The 26312-nt window shown below is 37.7% G+C and overlaps 1 protein-coding gene and 1 pseudogene across 1 annotated transcript; both read left to right on the top strand.

Annotated features, from left to right (window-relative positions):
• Window positions 1-1980: 1980 nt before the first annotated feature.
• LOC146908482 (uncharacterized) lies at window positions 1981-21674 on the top strand (annotated as a pseudogene).
• A 1908-nt stretch (window positions 21675-23582) lies between these two features.
• On the top strand, window positions 23583-26136 carry LOC146908481 (uncharacterized). Its single transcript, XM_085729274.1, has 2 exons — window positions 23583-24277; window positions 24387-26136. Exons 1-2 carry the CDS (start codon window positions 23583-23585, stop codon window positions 26134-26136), a joined length of 2445 nt encoding a protein of 814 aa, XP_085585400.1.
• The last annotated feature ends 176 nt before the right edge of the window (window positions 26137-26312 follow it).

Below are 26312 nucleotides of genomic sequence, written 5' to 3'. Positions count from 1 at the left end.
TTTATCCTATTATATACTCCCTCCGTCCCCATATGTAAACACCCTTTTATTAGAGGGAAATAGTGGTTACATATAGAGACGGAGGGAGTAAATATGTATATGCTGATTGCGGGGCTGAGTAGTATAATACCCTTGTTGAGGCAAAATCCCTAAATTAATTTTAAAGATAATAAACCAATATGATTAAAGAATTAATGGACTTTGATTATTTCCTTGGTATTTAACTTGTGCTCTTGAGTGTTTTACTAAGACAGGAACCAGGTTTAAATCATACCAAGAATCAAGAAATAAAAGGACATTTGAATTCAAGATCTAACACTGAGATCAGAAGGTTAGATTAGAATGTTGCTCAGAGTTCAGAATGTTCGCACAAGAGATCAGAAGGTTGCTTCTATACAAGCCCAGAATCTCAAGAACATGGATCAAAGTCATGCAAGGCACATGTGACATAAATAAATGTCAAGAGAAGTACTTTTGCATGGATCAATCAAGCAACAAAGGCATATACAAGGATTATGTCAAAAAGGATACTTTATGTTCATTTAAGACTATGAACATCAAAGTCCTAGGAATATTCCACAAGAGAATATCATCCTAGATGTTAATATCACTGCTCTTCATGGTGTCTCACTATTAGGATTTGATTACATCAAATGGTAGTCTTACAAATCATCCTAAGTGAAACAAATGGAACATTCTGATAGTCAGAATGTTCAGCTCAACACAGGCTTACTTTATGAACAGTACAGTAGGTGAAAAGCAAAAGCAAAAGCAAAGCAAATCTGTCCTGCTCAATCAGAGATAGACATGTATGAGAGTTGGTACAGAACAAGGACCACAAAATCTCTCAAAGCCTGTGTATGAAGATGCAGAATCCCACTATATCCTCCTGCACCAAGTTCCAAGGCAGATCTGGCAACTGAACTTTCTGAAGTATGAAGAAAAGTCCATACTTTGGTTATTGCCCAGAAATTCATATGAAAAGCATATGACACGCCCAGAACTTCATATGTTCATTCATATATGATGAACCCAGATGAAGAACATGATGAACCCAGATGAAGATCATCATGAACGCAACAACATTCTGAAGTTCATCAGAGATCAGAATGTTTGCCCAGAATTTCAAGTAAAAGCTTGTGGGACCCAGGACACATGGCATAACACCATTAGACACCCCACAACGGCTATTTGAGCCCAAGGACTCTATAAATACAGTTCAAAGGCTCAGCATTACTTGCACCATTGCAAAGCATACAAGAAAACAACTTGATTTTGTTTGAAGCTCTTGCAAAACTGAAATTGATCAATCTCTAAGGCTTTCATTACTTAGTGCAAATCAATACTTCTTGTTATCTCTAAGATAACTCCTTTCCCTTCCTCCTCCTCTGTTTGACTCACAAACATTCAACTTCCATACAAATTGTAACTAAGTCTCATCTAGCTTTAGGGGTACTAAATTGTTAGTTTGAGCAAAGGTTGTAAAAGTCTAAGTGGGTAACTTAGCAAGAAGGTGCAAGCCTGCTGAGGCTTAGAGAATACAGGATTGTAATTGTTCAGGTGAACAAAGATTGTAAGGTGCAGGACTTGAGAGGTTATCTCAAGCATCATAGTGGAAACTCTCACAAGATTGTGAGGAGAGGACTAGCCCACATTGGGTGAACCTCTATAAATTTCTGTGCGTTCTTTCTTTCTTCCTTATACTCTTTAATTTCAGTATACACAACACACACCAACACATTTACTTTATTAATCAGTTTCTGTGTATGAACTTCAGAACGTTCTGAGTTCAGAAAGTTAACTTAACCATTCCAAGTAAACTACTTAAGAATAACTTTTAAGTTTCAGGATAATTTTTAAAGGGTCACAATTCAAACCCCCCCTTTCTTGTGACTATTTTATCTACTTCAATTGGTATCAAGAGCCCGATTCTAAGGGTTTGAACACTTTAACAAGTGTTAGAGAAAAGATTCAGGAAGCATGTCTAAAGTCAAGTACATAGCTGAAGGAGGATCATCAAACAGACCACCACTTTTTGATGGCTCAAACTATTACTTTTGGAAAGGCAAAATGGAACTCTTCCTCAGATCTCAAGACAATGATATGTGGCAAGTCATCACAGATGGAGATTTTGTTCCAACAACCAAAGAAGGAGCTGTCAAAGAAAAGAGTTCATGGTCAACAGATGAAAAGGCTCAGGTATTGTTAAACTCTAAAGCTAGACTCTTTTTATCATGTGCACTAACCATGGAAGAAAGTGAAAGAGTTGATGAATGTAAGAATGCTAAAGAGGTATGGGATACTCTGAAAATACATCATGAGGGTACATCTCATGTCAAAGAAACTAGAATTGACATAGGTGTCAGAAAGTTTGACGTCTTTGAAATGAGTGAAAATGAAACCATTGATGAGATGTATGCTAGATTTACTACAATAGTAAATGAAATGAGATCTCTTGGAAAGGCATATTCTACTCATGATAGAATCAGAAAAATATTAAGATGTCTTCCAAGTGTGTGGAGACCTATGGTCACTGCAATCACTCAGGCCAAAGATTTGAAATCTATGAACCTGGAAGATCTCATTGGATCACTGAGAGCTCATGAAGTGGTACTTCAAGGAGACAAACCAGTGAAGAAGGTTAAAACACTTGCTTTAAAAGCATCTCAGCAAACCCCATCAGTTGTTGATGATGAAGTACAAGAACCACAAGAATTAGATGAAGTTCATGAAGAAGAAGCTGAAGATGAACTTGCACTAATCTCCAAAAGAATTCAAAGAATGATGTTGAGAAGAAATCAGATCAGAAAGAAGTTTCCAAACACCAACAATAGCACCAGAACTGAAGCTGACAAAAGCCAAGTCACTTGTTATGGCTGCAACAAAACTGGACACTACAAGAGTGAATGTTGTTTTATCTTGGTTTTCGGGTGTCAAACATTGATTACGTTTGAACCTTTCTAACCGGTGATATCTTATTTTTTCTTGGGAAGGGAACAAATAAGCAAAACCCTTGAGAATCGAGGTCCGGGAGTTGTTTTCGCTACGGGAAGGTGTTAGGCACCCATAACGACTATAGTAACCTATAGGAACCGTCTTTAATTTCTACGCGCGCGCTTTATTTTTAAATGCTATTTTGAAATGCTTATTAAACCTAAGGATGTTCTAAGTGAAGAATTGGAGGGAGAAGAATGTTTTTGGATTTTTATTTTGGTTGAATTGAAGGAATTTTGTTCCTTGCCTACGTACCCGTTTAAGGGATCAAATCCACCGTAGTTCTCTTCCAAAAATGTTTTTGTTTTTGTTGATTGATTTTAAGTTTGAAAATGGGGTTTTGAAGAATAGAAAGAGGCCTCAAGGGCATGAGAATATGAAATTGTGAGGTTGAATTAGTCATTTGCAAAATGGGGTCTAAGTATTATTAAGATTCATTAAGATTTTGATTAAGAAAATAAAAGGAAAATTCAGTGGGGTTTTGGACCCCAAGGTTTATTATGAAAAAAAAAAAGTTTGAGTGAAGTTTGTTCATATTTTTTTTGGAAAATTGATTTTTCTAAGTATAAAGCCTAAACATTCATCTAAACATACAATCCTAAACATACATCTAAACATGCATATTCTAACTATATAGTGATGTGTGTGCATGTGTCGGTGTTTGTGTCGGTGTACATTATTAGAGTCCATTGTCCATATTACATCATGCCCTAGATACATTCTATGGTCTTGCAAGAATTAAAAAATGGCATAAAAGTAAAGTACAAGAATTCCTAGGCTTTTACATTCTAACTTTGCATGAAAATTAAAGTGCAAGAAACAAAGTGGAAATGGAGGATAGGATGCTTTAAGAAACATGAAACAAAAAGATTAGCAATACAAGATATAATATGGAAAATAAAGCAAGTAGAAATTGCATAACAAAATGAGCAAAACTTAACCAAAAAGTAACAAAAACTTTAGCCAAAAAATGGGAAAATGGACTTGAAGAATTACCATAACATCAAAGCAAATTTAAGACTTAAAATTCTCATATCAATGGTAATTTTCAAACGGTTCATTTCAGCCACATCATGAGAATCATAAGGACAAATATGTGCCAAGACCTATAGTGCATCTTTGAATCCATTTTACACATTATTTCTCATGGTAACAATACACATTACTTATGAAACAAGAAATTCACAATTTGCACTTTCAAAACAGCCAAACAAACACAATTTTCAGAGGTAAACACATTACACATTTGCATATTAAGTATTAACGCAATGTGGCAAAATGTTGGTATCAAAAACATACAAAGACTTCACAAAAATTGGCAAGAAGTGACACAAAATCACAAGAGAATTCTACATAAACTCTTATCATTTTTTAACATGCAAGAAGAAAACACAAGAATCAAGTCTCATGTATCAATATCGGCCACGAGGATGTTCATGCAATTTTTGAAAGTTTTTCCAAGATTTTACCAAAGTTAACACTAAACTAAACAAGCAATCAATATTTTCACCTATATTTTTCTAAGCAATTTTAACATGTAAAACACATCAAGAATTAACAAAAATATCAAGAAAAACAACTAGAAAAGCTTTAGAATTTTTATCAAGCAATTTTGAGGCAAACAGGGGTCTACCTGGCAAGAAGTAGCGTGCGGATAGCAAAAATGCAGCAAAGAGCAAGAATAAGGCCCAGGCCCTTGGGAATTGAAGGTGGATCCACCAAGTTTGGTACCACTAGCATAATCTTAGCGGCTTCACTCTTCATCTGGATTATTCTTTGGTAGAGTTTCAATGTTCCATGTTTCAAGAGAAGCAAGTTCTCCCATAAGGGCATTATAGGACTTCCATCCAATTGTAGTTGTAGTATCATGCTCCTACTGATCAAATCAATTCCAGCGGCAAGCCTAGGGAGCAAATCAATTGCATCGGCAATGTGCTGTTGTTGATTTTCAACATAGCCTGCATCTTTGTTATTCACGTTACCACTTGAATCACGCAATCGCATCAACAACCAATGAAAGCAATTTCTCATGTGAGACTTCACCAATATCTGAGCTGAATCGGAGAATCGAAGAACTTGATACGAAAAACTTCCGTAAAAACTCGATCAGGACAAATACCTCTTTCTATTCTCCTCGGTTTCCGATCTGTCGCTGCTTCTTTTCACTCCATCTGGTTCCGTTTGTTTCTTCACGCTTCTGATCAGTTCGACTCGAACTTTGTACGACTTATTTTCTTCTGTTTTCACATTCGATTGCAGCACTTCCTTCACGGCCTCATTCCCTTGAGCTTGCGCGTTACGATTGCGACGTTATCGAATCTTTGCGGTTTCTTGATGAATTGTTGAGGACTGGTTTGGTGAAGGTCCACTGAGATTGATTTTCGTTGGAATTGAAGCTTTCACTGCTATTGATTTACGTTGGAATTGAAGCTCTCTTGCTGATTTGATGACTGATTGTTGATATGAAACGTTTGGGTGTGAATTTGAGTGTTGTTGATCGTTTTTGGGATTAATTTGTGAATTGGTGATGAATTTGTGGAGGTTGAAGGTGGTGGTTGAAGGTGGTTATGGTGGAGATGTGGTGGTTATGGAGGTTGTTGAAGCTTTTGGTTATGGTGGAAGTTAGTTAGAGGAGAGAGAAAGTTGTTAGAGGAGAAAAAAAAGAGAGAAAATAAATTATGAATTTTTGTGATTTTTGTGGAGTTTTTTGTGAAATGATTTTGTTGTGAAATTTTGACCATAGTTTGACTTATATAGGTGATGTGGGAAAGCTTGGACCAATTAGAATGAGACATGTGGCACTAGACTTGTAACAAACTTTTAAGGACCAATAGCATTTGGACACATGACACTTGGACTCTAACAAACTTAAAAGGGATTAAAATGTAAATAACGAAAGTGCGCGGACTAAAATGAAAATTAAAACTAAAATTGAATTGAAAAAGTAAATTGAAAATTAACGTAAAACGAGACGATTAAAAACAACAAAGCAGATTAAAACGAATCAGAAATATTATGTGGAATGACCAAAACGCCCCTAGGGACTAAAACGACTAAAAACGACTCAAATGCAATTTTAAAATGATTTTTTAACAAAGGATTAAAGCAAGAGTTTATTCAAACAAATTAAAAGACTCAGAGACAAATTTTTAGAATTTAAACAGGGTTTTAACACATGAAAAGACTAAAATGCCCCTAGGGGCAAAACTGACTCAAAATGACTTCAAATGCAATTTTAAAATGGATTTTGACATAGAATGAAACAGAGACTTATTCAAACTACTTGAAAGGACTCAAACAAATCTTTAAAAGACTGAAAGAACTTTTGACATAGGAAATGACTAAAATGCCCCTAGGGGCTATACTGATAAAAAAAATGACTTAACTGATATTTTTGAAATGAATTTTGACATGAGATTGAAACAAGGGCTTATACAAACCAATTTAAAAGACTCAAACAATTTTCAAAGATTAAAATGAATTGAATGCAGGAAATGACTAAAATACCCTTTTTCATGAATTTTGCAAATAACATTGAAATAAAATGCGGAGAAAGATGCAATTGATCAGAGACAGTTCAAAAGACTTATAATGCAAGAAAAGAAGAATTGAATAAGTATTTTTAGGTCCAAAATTAGGGTATAACAGCTGCCCCTATTTAAGTTTCTTTGTCCGGAGGGTCAAGAGACGAAGTCTTAGAGTTGACGGGACGAAGATACTTAAATATTAACATTTGCACTGCTTTTGGACATAAAAATACGCTTTCAGATTTTCAAAAACATGAATGTTATGCAATACTTAGATTATGAATGCAAGACAGACAACTGGAGTCTATGGAACCTGTGATGTCACTGGGGATTCAGGTGGACATTGACAGGGTAGACAAACCAGGGAGTAGAAAACAGGTACAAGTTGTTCTTTTGGGTCGAACTAGCCACTTGACCAAGGAATACAAAACAAGAGATAGGTGCAAGCTGTTCTTGGGATTGAACTGGGCACTTGACCGGAAAACATAGACATATAGGCAGATACGAGCTGTTCTTTGGATCGAACTTGACACTTGATCGAAAACACAAACAGATAGGCAGACACAAACTGTTCTTTTGGATTGAACTGGCTGTTTGGTTGGAGACATAGACAAAAGGGTTGATACAAGCTGTTTCTTTGGATCGAACTTGCTTGTTGGATTATCACCACATCATGTGGGAGAGTGCAGACTGTTCTCTTAGAACGAACTCGTCGTTTGACCGCTAACAAAGCATAAGCTGGGTACAAACTGTTCTTCAGATTTGAACTTGCCGTCTGACTGATAACAGAGTATGAGCTGGGTACAAACTGTTCTTCAAATCGAACTTGCCGTTTGACCAATGACAAAGCATAAGCTGGGTACAAATTGTTCTATCGAACTTGCCGTTTGTCCGGAAGCATAGGTATACAAGTAGGTACAAGTGGTTCTTTTTTGGATCGAACCTGGCACTTGCCCAGTAACAAGATACCAATTGAAAGTCTGGCTTAACAAGATACCAATTGAGGGTAAATTGTTATTGACTTGATTTGGAAATAGACATGACCATTTTTGTTGGCCCAAGAGTAAATTGAGGGTAAATTGACATTGATTTGAGTTGAAAATTGACATTGACAGTTGAGATTGAACAGAGGCATAGACATAGACATTGGAAATTGGAATTGGATTGAGACATAGACATTGACATTGAATTGCAGAGTTGCAATTGACATGGAGATTGGATTGAAATTGGAAATCGACATTTGACATTGGAGATTGTCATTGAAATTGGAATCGAAATTGGAGATTGGAAATTTGGCATTGACATTGGATTGAAATTGGAAATTGACATTGGAATTGTCATTGACATTGGAGATTTGTCATCGGAGATTAACATTGGAATTGGACTGAAATTGGAATTTGACATTGAAATTGGCATTGGAATTGGAAATTGACATTGAAATTGACATTGGAATTGGAATTGGAGATTGACATTAGAGATTAGCATTGGAATTGGAATTGGAGATTGACATTGACATTGTCATTGGATGTCAACATTGACGTTGGAGATTGACATTGACATTGTCATTGGATGTCAACATTGACGTTGTTATTGGGGTTGAGATTGCTTCGAATTCGACATTTGACATGGTTTGGAATTGAGATTGGAAGGTTGAGATTGCATCGAATTTGACAGTTGACATTGAGTTGAATTTGACAGTTTGACATTGAAATTGAGATTGGAGTTGACATTGGAGATTGGAAATTGCTTCGAATTTGACAGTTTGACATTGAATTGGATTTGACCGTTGGATTTGAAATTGGAATCGACTTAGAGTTTGACAGTTGACAGTTGGATATGCAACATGTATGTATGGTATAGCAAGATTGTTGGATGTATGAGCACATAAAATGCATGATTATGCATGTATGAATGCTTGAAATGCATGATTGGCTGGCAGTTTGACAGGGAAAGTTTCACAGAGACAGACAAGACATTGGAAGATTGGGCACGTAGTGGCTCGTGCTGCAACATATTCACAGGGGAAAAACCTCTTTGGAGAGACCGTCGTTGGGGGACGCATCGAAACCATGGCTGAGGGCAATAAAACTTGTAGAGGAGGGACCCTTGGAAAGTCCTTGGATACAGGTCGCCGTTGCTAGGCGTGTCAGTGCTGGGTAAACATTGGATGTTCGCATCTGTGGTCAATGCTTTTTCAATATTTCATTCTTTCATTTTTCATTTTCAAATCCCACTTTTGCCTGAACCGCCTTTTCGGGTTTTCGATTCACCGGGGAATAAATTCTTTTCATTGCCCCATTTTTGCCTGAATTGCCTTCATAGGTTGTCAATCAGCGGGGTGCTCATTTTTGCCTAAGCCGCCCTTTCGGGTTTTCAACTTAGCGAGCTCTTTATTTGTATTCTTTTCATTTTTCATTTTCATTCTGTTTTTTCATTCTTGCCATTGACCACAGATCATCCTGGGGAGTAACCTGCTTGTAACACGTATTGAAATAGACATTGACATTCATTCATTCATGCATGTTTCATTGAAATATACCCTGTTGCTCAGGTTTGCTTTCAAAATAGACAGAAAAAGATTTTTTTCAATTTTCAAAAGATGTTTGTTTCCGGTATTGATGTTTATCAAATGGAAAGGAAATATTTTGTATAAAGCATTGAAAGTAGAAAGAAAAATAGAATTTCAAACAATAGCACAGGCTCAAATTGATGTAGGAGAGTGAGAGTCAGCCAAAGGCATGACTTCACGGATTTACAAAGCTTGGAAAATGGTAATTTTATTGGTTGGTGATACATTGAACACGATGACCGCTACATTTCATAGAAATTTTGAATTCGCAAGTACAGAAGCCTCTGATGAAGAAGATCATTGACAGTTGCAGATGCCCCAAGGGGTGATGGTGATTTGCCAGATATAGTTACTTGTCTTTTATCAACCTCATTTTTGCATGAACCGCCCTTTCGGGTTTTCGGCTCATCGAGGCGCTCATTCTTGCCTGAGTTGCGTACAATCTCAGCGAGCTTTTTCATATTCATTTTTTGTCCCTAACTTTTGCCTGGATCGCCCTTTCGGGTTTTCGATCCACCGGGAAGCGCATTTTTGCCTAGGCCGCCCTTTCGGGTTTTCGACCTACCACGCTATTCTTTTCTTTCTAGACAAAGTATCTCTTGACTATATCGGCATTGACAGGATTTGGGAGTTCAACACCATCCATGTGTGTAAGAATCAAAGCACCACCAGAGAAAGCCTTCTTGACAACATAAGGACCTTCATAGTTAGGTGTCCACTTGCCCCTTGGGTCGGGTTGCTGACTTATTCTTCTTTTCAATACAAGTTCGCCTTCCTTGAATTCTCGAGGTCGGACTTTCTTGTCAAAAGCATTTTTCATTCGCACTTGATACAACTGTCCATGAGTCATAGCACCCATACGTTTCTCTTCAATCAGATTCAACTGGTCATACCGACTTTGACACCATTCAGCCTCAGTTAACTTTGCTTCCATGATCACTCGAAGAGATGGAATTTCCACTTCCAGAGGGAGAACTGCTTCCATGCCATATACCAGAGAGAAAGGAGTTGCCCCGGTTGAACTGCGCACTGTAGTACGGTAACCATGCAGGGCGAAAGGTAACATTTCATGCCAGTCTTTGTAAGTGGTGACCATCTTCTAAACAATCTTCTTGATGTTCTTGTTAGCGGCCTCGACTGCACCATTCATCTGAGGTCTATAAGGAGAAGAGTTATGATGTTCAATTTTGAATTCTTCACATAAAGCTTGCATCATGCTATTGTTCAGATTGGAACCATTGTCAGTGATGATCTTATTGGGAACACCATATCGACAGATGATGTTATTCTTGATAAACTTGACAACCACTTGTTTGGTCACATTTGCATAGGAAGCAGCTTCAACCCACTTGGTGAAATAGTCAATTGCCACTAGAATGAAACGATGTCCATTGGAAGCTTTTGGTTCGATTCTTCCGATCATGTCAATGCCCCACATAGAGAAAGGCCATGGGGAAGAGATAACATTGAGAGCATGTGGAGGCACATGAATCTTGTCAGCATAAACTTGACATTTGTGGCATCTTTTGGCATGTCTGTTGCAGTCACGTTCCATAGTGATCCAGTAATAGCCGGCTCTTAACAGTTTCCTCGACATAGCGTGACCCGAAGCGTGGGTCCCAAAGGTACCGTCATGTACATCATGCATCAACTTCTCAGCTTCTTGTTTATCAACACATCTCAACAAGACCATATCATAGTTCCTCTTGTATAGGACTTCTCCATCCAGAAGGAATCTGCTAGCCCATCGTCTCAAGGTCTTTTTATCCCTGTTGGAAGCACCAGGTGGATATTCATGATTCTGCAAGAATTGCTTGATGTTGTAATACCAAGGCTTTTTATTATTCACGTCTTTATCAGCTTGATCTGGCATATTTTCAATAGTGAACACATGAGCGGGTCTATCAAGACGCTGTACTTTGATTACGGGCACATCATTCCAATGATTGACACGAAACATGGAAGACAAAGTTGCGAGAGCATCAGCCATCTGATTTTCATCCCGAGGGATATGGTGCAGCTCAACCTTGGTAAAGTATGTCAACAGACGTCTTGCATAGTCACGGTATGGGATCAGCTTCTCATGATGAGTCTCCCATTCACCCTTTATCTGATTAATGACAAGCGCAGAATCTCCGTAGATGTCAAGGTGTTTGATTCTCAGGTCCAGGGCTTCTTCGATGCCCAAAATGCATGCTTCATATTCAGCTATGTTGTTCGTGCATTCAAAAGTTATTCGAGCAGTGAAGGGAATGTGATGCCCCTGCGGAGTTACAATGATGGCCCCAATTCCTTTACCATAAGCATTAACAGCACCATCAAACACCAATCCCAATTTGCTGTTGGGATCTGGCCCTTCATTGATCAGTGCCTCTTCACAATCTTTTGCTTTCAGATACATAATCTCTTCATCAGGGAAATTAAACTTAATTGGCTGGTAATCATTAAGAGGCTGACAAGCAAGATGCTCAGCAAGGATACTTCCTTTGATTGCTTTCTGAGCTTTGTACACAATATCATATTCAGACAACAACATCTGCCAACGTGCGATCTTTCCAGTAACAGCAGGCTTTTCAAAGATGTACTTGATTGGATCCATTCGGGATATCAACCAAGTTGTATGATTCACCATATAATGACGCAGGCGTTTGGCAGCCCAAGCTAGAGCACAACAAGTTTTTTCAAGCATCGTATACCGAGTCTCGCAGTCGGTGAACTTCTTGCTCAGATAGTAGATAGCATGCTCTTTCTTACCAGTCTCATCTTGCTGACCGAGAACACAGCCCACTGAATCATCTAACACTGACAGATACATAATCAAAGGCCTTCCTTCCACTGGCGGGACAAGGATAGGTGGCTCCAACAGGTATTCTTTAATGCTATCGAAAGCTTCCTGACATTCATCATTCCATACAACAGGCTGATTCTTTCTGAGCAATTTGAAAATTGGACCGCAAGTAGTAGTCATGTGAGATATGAATCTTGAAATGTAATTCAGACGTCCGAGGAAACCTCTGACTTGCTTTTCAGTTTGAGGGGCCGGCATTTCTCTGATGGCTCGGACTTTGTCAGGATCGACTTCAATGCCTCTTTGACTGACAATGAAGCCTAGCAACTTTCCGGATCGTACACCGAATGTGCACTTGTTGGGATTCAATCGCAGCTTGTACTTTCTCAATCTTTCGAACATCTTTTTCAAATACACAACATGCTGCTCTTCATCACTTGACTTTACAATCATATCATCAACATATACTTCAATCTCTTTGTGAATCATATCATGAAACAGAGTTGTCATACCTCTTTGATAGGTGGCACCAGCATTTATCAAGCCAAACGGCATCACTTTATAACAGAACGTTCCCCACGGAGTAATGAAAGACGTCTTTTCTCTATCTTCAGGTGACATTCGTATCTGGTTATAGCCGGAGAAACCATCCATGAAAGAGAACACTTTGGATTGAGCAGTACTGTCAACAAGCACATCAATATGAGGCAATGGGAAGTTATCTTTTGGACTGGCTTTATTCAAATCTCTGTAATCAACACACATTCGAACTTTCCCATCTTTCTTTGGTACTGGTACGATGTTGGCAATCCACTCAGGGTATTCAGCTGTCATGAGGAAACCCGCATCAATTTGCTTTTGTACTTCAGCCTTGATTTTAAGAGCCATGTCTGGACGAGACCTTCTCAATTTCTGTTTGACAGGAGGACATTCAGGCCTTGTCGGTATCCGGTGTTCCACAATCTTGGGATCTAGACCCGGCATATCTTCATAGGACCATGCAAAGACATCTGGATAATCATGGAGAAGCTGAATAATCTTCTTTTTCACTTCTGGCTCAAGTGCAGCACCGATCTTGATCTCTCGCTTGTTCTCTTCAGTACCCAGGTTGATGAGTTTAATCTCTTCCTGGTGAGGCTGAATGGCTCTTCTTTCTTGTTCAAGCAGTCGAGTGATCTCATACGGTATCTCTTCATCATCATCATCCTCATCTTCAGCTTCATATACAGGGAATTCAAAATTTGGAGGAACCATAGGGTCACTGTGTTCAACGGGTTTATTGTGGTTTAATCTGCATAATATGATTGGGATGATTTTAGAAAAATGTTTTCTATGCAGATTTTTGAAATTAATAAGAAAATATAGATGTTTTGGTTTTTTCTGGCATTACCATTATTTCCAAGAAAAAGGCACTAAAAAGTAAAAAACAAAGAGTCGTGAGAAAGACGACAACTTTTTATTGATTAACGGCAATGCCGAAACAAACATGCCCTTACAAAGATATCACTTTCGCCTTGGGCAGAGCGAAAGGATTGTTATTTTGAAAACAAAAAAACATGAGCAACAAAACACATTACGTGGAAGCATGCATGACTAAAGGAACATCAATGGCCTCCCAATTTCTCACAGTGCCTCCTGGTATAACAAATGTAGGCACATAACTACTTTCAGCAGCATCTTCAGTAATAGCGTTAATGAACCCAACACTGTAGAAAGTTCCTGTTGAAACAGCAGATGTTGGGGAGAATCCAAGGCCCTCTTTACGCTTGTTTTCCAAGATCTGAATCACCTTGCCCCAGCCAGCAGCTTGCCCTGCTTGGACAGCCTTCTGGGCATCTTTCAGTGAGGCCATGCTAGCACCAGCCCTCCGGGGTTCTGCACCCTCGACAGTCAAGCCTTGAAACGACGTCCCTTCAGCGGACCCTGCTTCAACACAAGAGAATGATGACACCTGGCTAACTAGATACGCTTCCTCACCATATACAGTGACAACCTTACCATTCCTCATGAACTTGAGCTTCTGATGCAAAGTAGAAGTGACGGCTCCAGCGTCGTGAATCCATGGTCTTCCGAGGAGACAACTGTAGGAGGCATTGATGTCCATGACTTGGAAGGTAATCTGAAATGTTTCGGGACCAATGGTAATTGGCAAGTCCACTTCCCCAAGAACATCTTTGCGAGATCCGTCGAAAGCCTTAATCAAGTAACTGCTTCCCCTCAGAGAAATTCCATGATGACTCAACTGCCTTAGTGTACAATGGGCTGGCCCGAGGGGCTGGCATTCTCTTCCTCAAGGTTAGCCATGTTTCTTCTCTTGTACAATCTTGTCTGATAAACTCTATCTGGTTGGTAAACTTTGCAAGTACGAGCCACTTTTCAGACTGCGGCGGACAAAACCAGGAGACAATGAGCACGGGAAGCCATTTGTGACCGATGAATGATGCATATGATGCATGATATGCAAATGCGAAAAGACTCTTTTTTGTCAGAGGACTTTGTCAAAGTGGTTGTGAACATCACGGAGAAACACGGTTTTATTTGAAAATCTTGAGCAAAACTAAAAGTTTAGTTGAGATGGCATCACTTGGCGTTCACATCCGTGATGTTCAAAAGATGACTTGTCTAAGTCCTCTGATAAATGCATGGGAAAAAATTTTTATGCATGTATGCATGTATGCATGAATGCATGATTATGTTCAAGTTCGGAGAAAACATGGTGGGTTTGAAGTTCAAAGTCGAGGAGTCATGGGTGGACACGGTGTCCGGTGAAACTATGGTTTTAGGATAATAGTAACCGGGTTCTAAAAAGGTTCCCAAGTTGCAACCTCTCCGACGTATCTCATGGTGTCACGAGACAACCCTCGCTCCATGATTATACGTGGAAGGTCTAACTTGAGTGTAGTATCGCGTGACGACTAAAACTCGAGACAACACCCGGTTTAGCCTCCGCACTACATCCTAGAAAATGGCCATGGATGGGTTTGGTTATCTACGGTTCATAGCGTCATAGCACAATTAGAAGCAAAGTGCCTAAACGCGACAACTCGCGCCGACAACATCACCCCCAAAATGCCTCAGCTATGTGGGATTGATCGCGTAATCCAAAACACGAGGCAACCCCCGGAATGAATTGTCGATTATATCCCTCCTAAATCCTAAGTTCACTCAGCCCGGGTGCAGGACTTTTGATATTCTCACCCCACACGTTTGCAAGAAATTAAACATTTATTCACATAGGAAAGCAAGTAAAGGAAGCAAGTAAAAATACAAGCGCAAGCGTGGAAATAAAGACTAGGCGTAACTCTATATCTCCCCAGTGAAGTCGCCAGCTGTTTTATCTTGGTTTTCGGGTGTCAAACATTGATTACGTTTGAACCTTTCTAACCGGTGATATCTTATTTTTTCTTGGGAAGGGAACAAATAAGCAAAACCCTTGAGAATCGAGGTCCGGGAGTTGTTTTCGCTACGGGAAGGTGTTAGGCACCCATAACGACTATAGTAACCTATAGGAACCGTCTTTAATTTCTACGCGCGCGCTTTATTTTTAAATGCTATTTTGAAATGCTTATTAAACCTAAGGATGTTCTAAGTGAAGAATTGGAGGGAGAAGAATGTTTTTGGATTTTTATTTTGGTTGAATTGAAGGAATTTTGTTCCTTGCCTACGTACCCGTTTAAGGGATCAAATCCACCGTAGTTCTCTTCCAAAAATGTTTTTGTTTTTGTTGATTGATTTTAAGTTTGAAAATGGGGTTTTGAAGAATAGAAAGAGGCCTCAAGGGCATGAGAATATGAAATTGTGAGGTTGAATTAGTCATTTGCAAAATGGGGTCTAAGTATTATTAAGATTCATTAAGATTTTGATTAAGAAAATAAAAGGAAAATTCAGTGGGGTTTTGGACCCCAAGGTTTATTATGAAAAAAAAAAAGTTTGAGTGAAGTTTGTTCATATTTTTTTTGGAAAATTGATTTTTCTAAGTATAAAGCCTAAACATTCATCTAAACATACAATCCTAAACATACATCTAAACATGCATATTCTAACTATATAGTGATGTGTGTGCATGTGTCGGTGTTTGTGTCGGTGTACATTATTAGAGTCCATTGTCCATATTACATCATGCCCTAGATACATTCTATGGTCTTGCAAGAATTAAAAAATGGCATAAAAGTAAAGTACAAGAATTCCTAGGCTTTTACATTCTAACTTTGCATGAAAATTAAAGTGCAAGAAACAAAGTGGAAATGGAGGATAGGATGCTTTAAGAAACATGAAACAAAAAGATTAGCAATACAAGATATAATATGGAAAATAAAGCAAGTAGAAATTGCATAACAAAATGAGCAAAACTTAACCAAAAAGTAACAAAAACTTTAGCCAAAAAATGGGAAAATGGACTTGAAGAATTACCATAACATCAAAGCAAATTTAAGACTTAAAATTCTCATATCAATGGTAATTTTCAAACGGTTCATTTCAGCCACATCATGAGAATCATAAGGACAAATATGTGCCAAGACCTATAGTGCATCTTTGAATCCATTTTACACATTATTTCTCATGGTAACAATACACATTACTTATGAAACAAGAAATTCACAATTTGCACTTTCAAAACAGCCAAACAAACACAATTTTCAGAGGTAAACACATTACACATTTGCATATTAAGTATTAACGCAATGTGGCAAAATGTTGGTATCAAAAACATACAAAGACTTCACAAAAATTGGCAAGAAGTGACACAAAATCACAAGAGAATTCTACATAAACTCTTATCATTTTTTAACATGCAAGAAGAAAACACAAGAATCAAGTCTCATGTATCAATATCGGCCACGAGGATGTTCATGCAATTTTTGAAAGTTTTTCCAAGATTTTACCAAAGTTAACACTAAACTAAACAAGCAATCAATATTTTCACCTATATTTTTCTAAGCAATTTTAACATGTAAAACACATCAAGAATTAACAAAAATATCAAGAAAAACAACTAGAAAAGCTTTAGAATTTTTATCAAGCAATTTTGAGGCAAACAGGGGTCTACCTGGCAAGAAGTAGCGTGCGGATAGCAAAAATGCAGCAAAGAGCAAGAATAAGGCCCAGGCCCTTGGGAATTGAAGGTGGATCCACCAAGTTTGGTACCACTAGCATAATCTTAGCGGCTTCACTCTTCATCTGGATTATTCTTTGGTAGAGTTTCAATGTTCCATGTTTCAAGAGAAGCAAGTTCTCCCATAAGGGCATTATAGGACTTCCATCCAATTGTAGTTGTAGTATCATGCTCCTACTGATCAAATCAATTCCAGCGGCAAGCCTAGGGAGCAAATCAATTGCATCGGCAATGTGCTGTTGTTGATTTTCAACATAGCCTGCATCTTTGTTATTCACGTTACCACTTGAATCACGCAATCGCATCAACAACCAATGAAAGCAATTTCTCATGTGAGACTTCACCAATATCTGAGCTGAATCGGAGAATCGAAGAACTTGATACGAAAAACTTCCGTAAAAACTCAATCAGGACAAATACCTCTTTCTATTCTCCTCGGTTTCCGATCTGTCGCTGCTTCTTTTCACTCCATCTGGTTCCGTTTGTTTCTTCACGCTTCTGATCAGTTCGACTCGAACTTTGTACGACTTATTTTCTTCTGTTTTCACATTCGATTGCAGCACTTCCTTCACGGCCTCATTCCCTTGAGCTTGCGCGTTACGATTGCGACGTTATCGAATCTTTGCGGTTTCTTGATGAATTGTTGAGGACTGGTTTGGTGAAGGTCCACTGAGATTGATTTTCGTTGGAATTGAAGCTTTCACTGCTATTGATTTACGTTGGAATTGAAGCTCTCTTGCTGATTTGATGACTGATTGTTGATATGAAACGTTTGGGTGTGAATTTGAGTGTTGTTGATCGTTTTTGGGATTAATTTGTGAATTGGTGATGAATTTGTGGAGGTTGAAGGTGGTGGTTGAAGGTGGTTATGGTGGAGATGTGGTGGTTATGGAGGTTGTTGAAGCTTTTGGTTATGGTGGAAGTTAGTTAGAGGAGAGAGAAAGTTGTTAGAGGAGAAAAAAAAGAGAGAAAATAAATTATGAATTTTTGTGATTTTTGTGGAGTTTTTTGTGAAATGATTTTGTTGTGAAATTTTGACCATAGTTTGACTTATATAGGTGATGTGGGAAAGCTTGGACCAATTAGAATGAGACATGTGGCACTAGACTTGTAACAAACTTTTAAGGACCAATAGCATTTGGACACATGACACTTGGACTCTAACAAACTTAAAAGGGATTAAAATGTAAATAACGAAAGTGCGCGGACTAAAATGAAAATTAAAACTAAAATTGAATTGAAAAAGTAAATTGAAAATTAACGTAAAACGAGACGATTAAAAACAACAAAGCAGATTAAAACGAATCAGAAATATTATGTGGAATGACCAAAACGCCCCTAGGGACTAAAACGACTAAAAACGACTCAAATGCAATTTTAAAATGATTTTTTAACAAAGGATTAAAGCAAGAGTTTATTCAAACAAATTAAAAGACTCAGAGACAAATTTTTAGAATTTAAACAGGGTTTTAACACATGAAAAGACTAAAATGCCCCTAGGGGCAAAACTGACTCAAAATGACTTCAAATGCAATTTTAAAATGGATTTTGACATAGAATGAAACAGAGACTTATTCAAACTACTTGAAAGGACTCAAACAAATCTTTAAAAGACTGAAAGAACTTTTGACATAGGAAATGACTAAAATGCCCCTAGGGGCTATACTGATAAAAAAAATGACTTAACTGATATTTTTGAAATGAATTTTGACATGAGATTGAAACAAGGGCTTATACAAACCAATTTAAAAGACTCAAACAATTTTCAAAGATTAAAATGAATTGAATGCAGGAAATGACTAAAATACCCTTTTTCATGAATTTTGCAAATAACATTGAAATAAAATGCGGAGAAAGATGCAATTGATCAGAGACAGTTCAAAAGACTTATAATGCAAGAAAAGAAGAATTGAATAAGTATTTTTAGGTCCAAAATTAGGGTATAACAAATGTCCTGACATCAAGAAGGTGCAAAGGAAACCTCCCTTCAAGAAGAAGGCAATGATCACTTGGGATGACTTAGAAGAGTCAGAACCTCAAGAAGATGAAGAAGCCAACATGGGATTGATGGCTCAGTCAGATGATGAAGAAGAGGTAATTGTCTATAAAACTGATTCTTTTTATAAAGATCTTGAAAGTAAAATAGATAGTCTCTTATATGACTCAAACTTCTTAACTAATAGATGTCATTCTTTAATCAAGGAACTTTCTGAAATAAAAGCAGAAAAAGAAACACTTCAAAGCAAATATGATGAATCTAGAAAAACCATACAGATTTTGCAAGATTCCCATTTTGAAATGTCAGAAAAACAAAAAGAATTAAACAAGAAACAAAAAGGCATTATTTCTATACCTTCTGAGATGAAAAAGGAAAACACACTTTTGAAAAAGGAAGTTGAAACTTTGAAAAATGATCTTACAGGTTTTATAAAATCTACAGAAACATTTCAAAATATCTTAGGATCTCAAAATGAAAGTGCTAAAAAATCTGGCTTAGGTTTCAAGGATCCACACAAAATCATTGAAAGTTTTGTACCTAAAACTAAACCAAGAACTAAATGTTATTTTTGTGATAGGTATGGACATGATGAAAAAATATGTCATGTTAAGAAAAAACTTATCAAAGAAAATAAAATTAATCTTAGTTCAGAACGTTCTCATCTCAATAGATCAGAAAGTTCACAAAAGGCTGAGAAAGCTAAGAAGTCATGTTCCTACTGTAACAAATCTGATCACACAAGACAGAATGTTACAATAAGGAAGGATCTCTTAGAAGAACTAACCCTCAAGGACCCAACATTACATGGGTACCTAAAATTTTTATCTTGTCAAATGTAGGTCATGCCTCAGGGTGCTAGAACAAAGCCATGGTACTTGGATAGTGGTTGTTCTAGGCACATGACAGGTGACAGGAACTGTTTCCTGACCTTTGAAAAGAAGGATGGAGGACTGGTGACATTTGGAAACAATGACAAGGGTAAGATCAGAGGTAAAGGTACTATAGGTAAACCTAACTCTGCTAAGATAGAAAATGTTCAGTATGTAGAAGGTTTAAAACACAATCTACTTAGCATAAGTCAATTGTGTGATAGTGGATTTGAAGTGATCTTTAAACCTAACATATGTGAAATAAGACAAACCTCCTCTAACAAACTGTTTTTCTCTGGATCAAGAAGAAAGAACTTGTATGTCTTAGAACTAAATGATATGCCTACAGAATCCTGTTTTATGTCTCTTGAAAAGGACAAATGGATTTGGCACAAAAGGGCTGGTCATATAAGCATGAAAACCATTGCTAAAATTTCTCAACTTGATCTAGTTAGAGGTTTGTCTAAGATTAGCTTTGACAAGGATAAGATCTGTGAAGCATGTGTCAAAGGTAAACAAGTGAAAAGTAGTTTTAAAACCATTGAGTTTGTTTCAACTCAGAAACCTTTAGAGCTTCTTCACATTGATCTTTTTGGTCCAGTTCAAACTGCAAGTCTAACAGGCAAAAGGTATGGTTTTGTTATTGTTGATGACTTTTCCAGATTTACATGGGTTCTATTTTTAAAACACAAAGATGAATCTTTTGAAGCTTTTCAAAACTTTTGTAAAAGAGTTCAAAATGAAAAAGGTTCCAATATCATTACAGTAAGGAGTGATCATGGAGGAGAATTTGAAAATGCATCCTTCAAAACATTCTTTGATGAAAATGGTATTAAACATAATTTTTCTTGTGCAAGAACTCCTCAACAAAATGGAGTTGTTGAAAGGAAAAATAGGACTTTGCAAGAAATGGCTAGAACAATGTTAAATGAATCAAATGTTGAAGATTATTTTTGGGCAGAAGCCATTAACACATCTTGCTACATTTTGAATAGAGTTTCAATAAGAAAAGTTCTTAATAAAACCCCATATGAACTCTGGAAAAACATTAAACCTAGCATATCTTATTTTCACATATTTGGCTGCTATTGCTACATTCTGAACAATAAAGAAAAATTGGGTAAGTTTGATCCTAAATCAGATAAAGCTATCTTTTTAGGATACTCTACAACTTCTAAAGGTTATAGAGTGTACAATCTAAAAACCCAGACAGTTGAAATTAGTATGCATGTCATATTTGATGAGTATGATGAACATTCTCAACCAAAAGAAAGTGAAGACACAGAAGTGTCAACACTTCAGAATGTTCCCAGTCAGAACACTGACACTCCAGTTGAGAAAGAAGATGATCAGAATGTTCAGGATCAAACCTTCCAAAGTCCACCAAGAAGTTGGAGAATGGTAGGAGACCATCCTGTAGATCAAATCATTGGAAGCACAACTGATGGTATAAGAACCAGATTGTCCTTTCAAGATACCAACATGACAATGATCTCTCAAATGGAACCCAAGTCAATCAATGAAGCTATTATTGATGATTCCTGGATTGAGGCCATGAAGGAGGAACTCTCTCAGTTTGAAAGGAACAAAGTTTGGAACCTGGTTCCAAATAATCAAGAGAAAACCATCATTGGAAAAAGATGGGTTTTCAGAAACAAGCTTGATGAAAATGGTAAGGTTGTCAGAAACAAAGCAAGATTAGTTGCTCAAGGTTACAACCAACAAGAAGGTATTGACTATGATGAGACCTTTGCACCAGTGGCAAGGTTAGAAGCCATCAGAATTCTCCTTGCATATGCTGCACAAAAGCATTAAACTTTTTCAAATGGATGTTAAAAGTGCATTTTTAAATGGTTTTCTAAATGAGGAAGTTTATGTAAGTCAACCTCCTGGTTTCATAAGTAAAGAAAAACCAGATCATGTTTTCAAACTCACTAAAGCACTCTATGGTCTTAAACAAGCTCCTAGAGCTTGGTATGACAGACTTAGCACATTTTTAATTGAAAATGGTTTTTCTAGAGGAAAAATTGATACCACACTTTTTAGAAAAACACATGATTCTGACTTACTTATTGTTCAAGTTTATGTGGATGATATTATTTTTGGTGCCACCAAAATGAAAATGTGTGAAGAATTTTCCAACCTTATGCAAAGTGAATTTGAGATGAGCATGATGGGTGAACTTGGTTTCTTCCTTGGTTTACAAATCAAACAACATCCAAATGGAATTTTCATAAGTCAAGAAAAATATGTCAAAGACATTCTTAAGAAATATAAAAAGAATGAGGCAAAAATCATGGTCACCCCTATGCATCCATCTTCAAGTTTAGATAAGGATGAGAGTGGAAAATCTATTTCTGAAAAAGAATATAGAGGCATGATAGGCTCATTATTATATTTGACTGCTAGCAGACCTGACATTATGTTTGCAGTAGGTTTATGTGCTAGATTTCAAACTTGTGCAAAAGAATCCCATTTAACTGCAGTTAAAAGGATTTTTAGATATCTAGTAGGTACTACTGATCTTGGCCTTTGGTATAGAAAAGGTTCTAGTTTTGATCTTGTAGCATATTGTGATGCTGACTATGCTGGAGACAAAGTTGAGAGGAAAAGTACAAGTGGCTTATGTCAATTCTTGGGACAAGCATTGATTGGATGGTCTTGCAGAAAGCAAAACACCATTGCTCTTTCCACAACTGAAGCTGAGTATGTATCTGCAGCTAGTTGTTGCTCTCAAATTTTATGGGTAAGAAATCAGTTGGAAGACTACTCATTAAGGTACACAAGTGTTCCTATTTTTTGTGATAATACAAGTGCAATTAATCTTTCTAAGAATCCTATTCAAAATTCTAGGTCTAAACATATTGAAATAAAGCATCATTTCATTAGAGACCATGTTCAGAAAAAGAATATTGCATTAAGCTTTGTTGATACTGAAAATCAACTAGCTGACATTTTCACAAAACCCCTTGTTGAGGATAGATTCAATTTTCTTAAAGAAAAATTGTCAATCATGAAAAATCCCAATAAAGATTGATTACAGATCACTAAGGGCCTTAGACTAAACCCCTTGATGTCATATGATGCAAATCAGATAGATCTATCTCAATCAGAACATTCATCAGAATGTTCCTGAGCTCAGAATGTTCCTGAGTTCAGAATGTTCATCAGGTCAAAATGTTCATATGATCAGAATGTTCATCCTAACATTCATACAATCAAAACATTCACAAGTTTATTCATCTAAGTTTCATCCTTTCAGGATGTCCACAAAACTTAGTTATGTTCAAAACTTGATTTCTGGGTCAACTATCTCATGCGTGAGATTTTGTGTTGACTTTCTCCAAAAATCCTTCTATAATCTCAAGCATTTAATGTTTGGTTATAAGAAGATGATTTTAAGGTTTAACCACCATGTAAAACCTGAACTATCAAATCAACCAATCCCTTCCATTTCTCACAAACGGCTACTTTTCTCTCTCTCTCTCTCCTCTGACCGTTACTTTTCTGCAGTTTCCTCCTTCCCAATGCAAACTGCTATCATTTTCTTCTCACCCTATAGTCATTTTCTCTCCCTCTCTCTTTCCCTTCTGCACGTTTGGTCTATATAATCAGTAACCACTTCTAATTATTCTACAACCATCTCAATCCAAACTTCTTTCTTCTCAACTCACAAAAATTTACAAATCCTCTGTTTCTCTCTCTCTCTCTCTTACGAAGAACATGGCAAGAACCAAAACCACTCCAAAATTCTCTGATGAAGAAATTCCTCAAGAGGAACATTCTCAATCACCACCACTAAACGCTGCTGCTGGTCAATCCTCTGATCAACAACCACTTTGTGAAATCCCTGTTCACACTATTCTTCCAGATGTAATCTATCCTGCTTTTGATCTACCCAAATCTTCAAAATCAAAAGCCTCTAAGAAATCCATCACCAAACCTAGACCCATTCCTACCAGAAGGTCAACTAGGATGAAGAAATCCTCAAATGAACCAACGGCTTCTCATGTGAATCTTGTTTCTGATGAAGAGAAAAAGACAGATTCAAGTGATGATGAAAGGGAAGAAGACTCTGAAGAGGATCCAGAAGAAGAGATGGAAGTCCATGGAGAGAAAGATGAAGAAAAAGTGGAAGAAGACTCTGAACAAACTCTCTCTGAGATAGTGAAATCTATGAGAGTGTACTCAAAGAGGGGTAAGAAAGTTGCCACTCCCTCTCCATCAAAAGGAAGTTCATCTTCTCAGAAAGATGATGGTGAGAGTAATGAGGAAGAGTCTGAAGAAAAGACTCAAGAAGAAGAAGAGAAAATCTCTTCTAAGAAGCATGGCAAGGGAAAAGACATTGCCAAAGTTGCTGCTGTTATGAAGGCTCAGAGAGCAGAGAAGATTGCCTTCAGACCAATGAGCAAGGCAAAGTACTTTGACTTTGAAGACTAAAGCATGGAACTTGAAAGAGTTTACAGAACCTCAAGGATGGACAAAGTTTGTAACTCTTCAAGAACATACTTATGAAGGACTGGTCAGAGAATTCTACACCAACCTATCAGTCAAAGAGAAGAAGAATGTCAATGAGAAGTTTCTCATCTCCTCTGTCAAAGGTGTAAAGATTGAGGTAACCCAAGATTTTCTCTCTCAAGTCTTGAACATTCCAAATGAAGGCAAAAGAATGTTTTCTAGCTTTTGGTTTAATGAGGCTAGAGTTAACCGTAACCAACTCATTGTTGAGTACACCAAAGAAAACAAAACCTTCAATTCCACTAATCTAGAGGATACCCCCAAAATTCTTCATAACATGATTAGACACACCTTGATGCCTAGATGTGGCTCTTTTGATGTAGTCTCTGACATAGATCTGTGCATCATTTACCACCTCATGACCAAAACCAAGCTAAACCTCTGCTATATCATCATCCAACACATGATTGATTCCTGTTTAGCCATAAAACAAACTGGTGCTGGTTTGCCCTATGGAATGCATTTGACTCCCTTGTTTCAAAAGGCAAAAGTGCCTCTTGAAGGAGAAGAGCGTAAGTTGGACTTTATGAAGTTCTCATCCAAGACTTTGGGACAACTACACATCACTTCATCCAACATGCCTGCTCCTCAAAAGACTGGATCAGTCAAGAGACTTGCTGATCAGAAAGTTCAGGAAATAAGAAAGAAGCAGAAAGCTGACAAATCTGCCAAGAAGGAGATTGGTTCAGGCTCTCAAAAGGATGAAAAAGGAAAACCTACTCCAGCTCAAGAGGTTTTTGCTCATATTGCTGAACATGCAAGAGAGTTGGTTGAGGCAAGCAGTCAAGAATTTGAAGCTATGCTTGCCAGGAAAGCTGTTGAGAAAGTTGGAGAAACTGCTGAAGGTCATCAGAAAGCTGATGAAAACTCTATTGATCCAAATCAAAGAGTTAAAGAAAATACTAAGAAGATAACTCAGAATGTTGATGAAGATACTCAGGAAGTGGCTGAGATCTTAGCTTCAAACATGTCCATGGAGGAAGATGTTCAAGTTGAACAAATGGAGTTCACAACTGGGTTTGATCTCAACATTGAAGATGTCAACACTGACTTCAACAATGAAGTGTTCCAAGATGGTCAGGAAACCACTCAACATGTGCAGGAACCAGCTGCAGTTCAGAATGTTGAAGTCTCTGAAACTCAGAACGTTGAAATTCCTGCTGAAGAGATTCCAGTCAATCAGAATGTTCAAGTTTCTGCTGGTTTGAATGCATCAAATGAGCCTCTTCTTGCTCAAGGTAGCCAGCTGTCAGCAGATCCAGTGCCTATGGCCTCAGGATCTTTGCCCTCTGCTGAGGTACAGCTCATGGCTCAAACTGGTCAGAATGTTAACCTCTCATCCTCCACAATGGGATCTGTTGCTGGTGCAAGCAACTTTTTGGTTTCTAATCTCCCTACTCCAGACACCATTCCTTCATATACTCCACCTCCACCACCAATGAAAACCACCACCACTAGCAAGCTACCCAACATGGCTGCTCTGTTTGACTCCCTCAACACCTTTGTGACTGCCAACAGAGAGAAAGCTGAAGCTTCTGATGCTGCTCCACCTACTGCACCTGCCAAGCCTTCAAGGGCTGAGAAGCTGGCTTCTAGGGCACTCAGGGTCTCCACCAAGACACACAAAATTGTCTGTGCTTTGGCTGATTGGACTACCAATGTCCATGCTCCTGGATTGGCTATCCTTGGTCCAATCTTTGCTGACCAATTCATCTTTGATGAAGAACCATCCTCTGATTCTGGGGATTCTACTCCCTGAATCTTTCTGTGTTGTCCTCCCTATCCATTTTGCAGATGACTAAAGGGGGAGAAGCTTTAGGATTTAAGTCTTAAGTTTTTCTTAGTTTTAGGCCCTAAGTAGGTCTAGTGATCACTAGTTATTGGAGTTAGAAACTTCACCTTTTGCTTGATCACATGCTTTGAATTTCTTTTTGT

Source organism: Medicago sativa, chromosome 7, assembly GCF_051527215.1.
Source record: "Medicago sativa cultivar Bolivia chromosome 7, Bolivia_mono, whole genome shotgun sequence".
In the NCBI taxonomy this organism is placed as follows: Eukaryota; Viridiplantae; Streptophyta; class Magnoliopsida; order Fabales; family Fabaceae; genus Medicago; species Medicago sativa.
The sequence above is the reverse complement of the archived record's forward strand: the minus strand, read 5'-3'. Positions and strand labels throughout refer to the sequence as shown.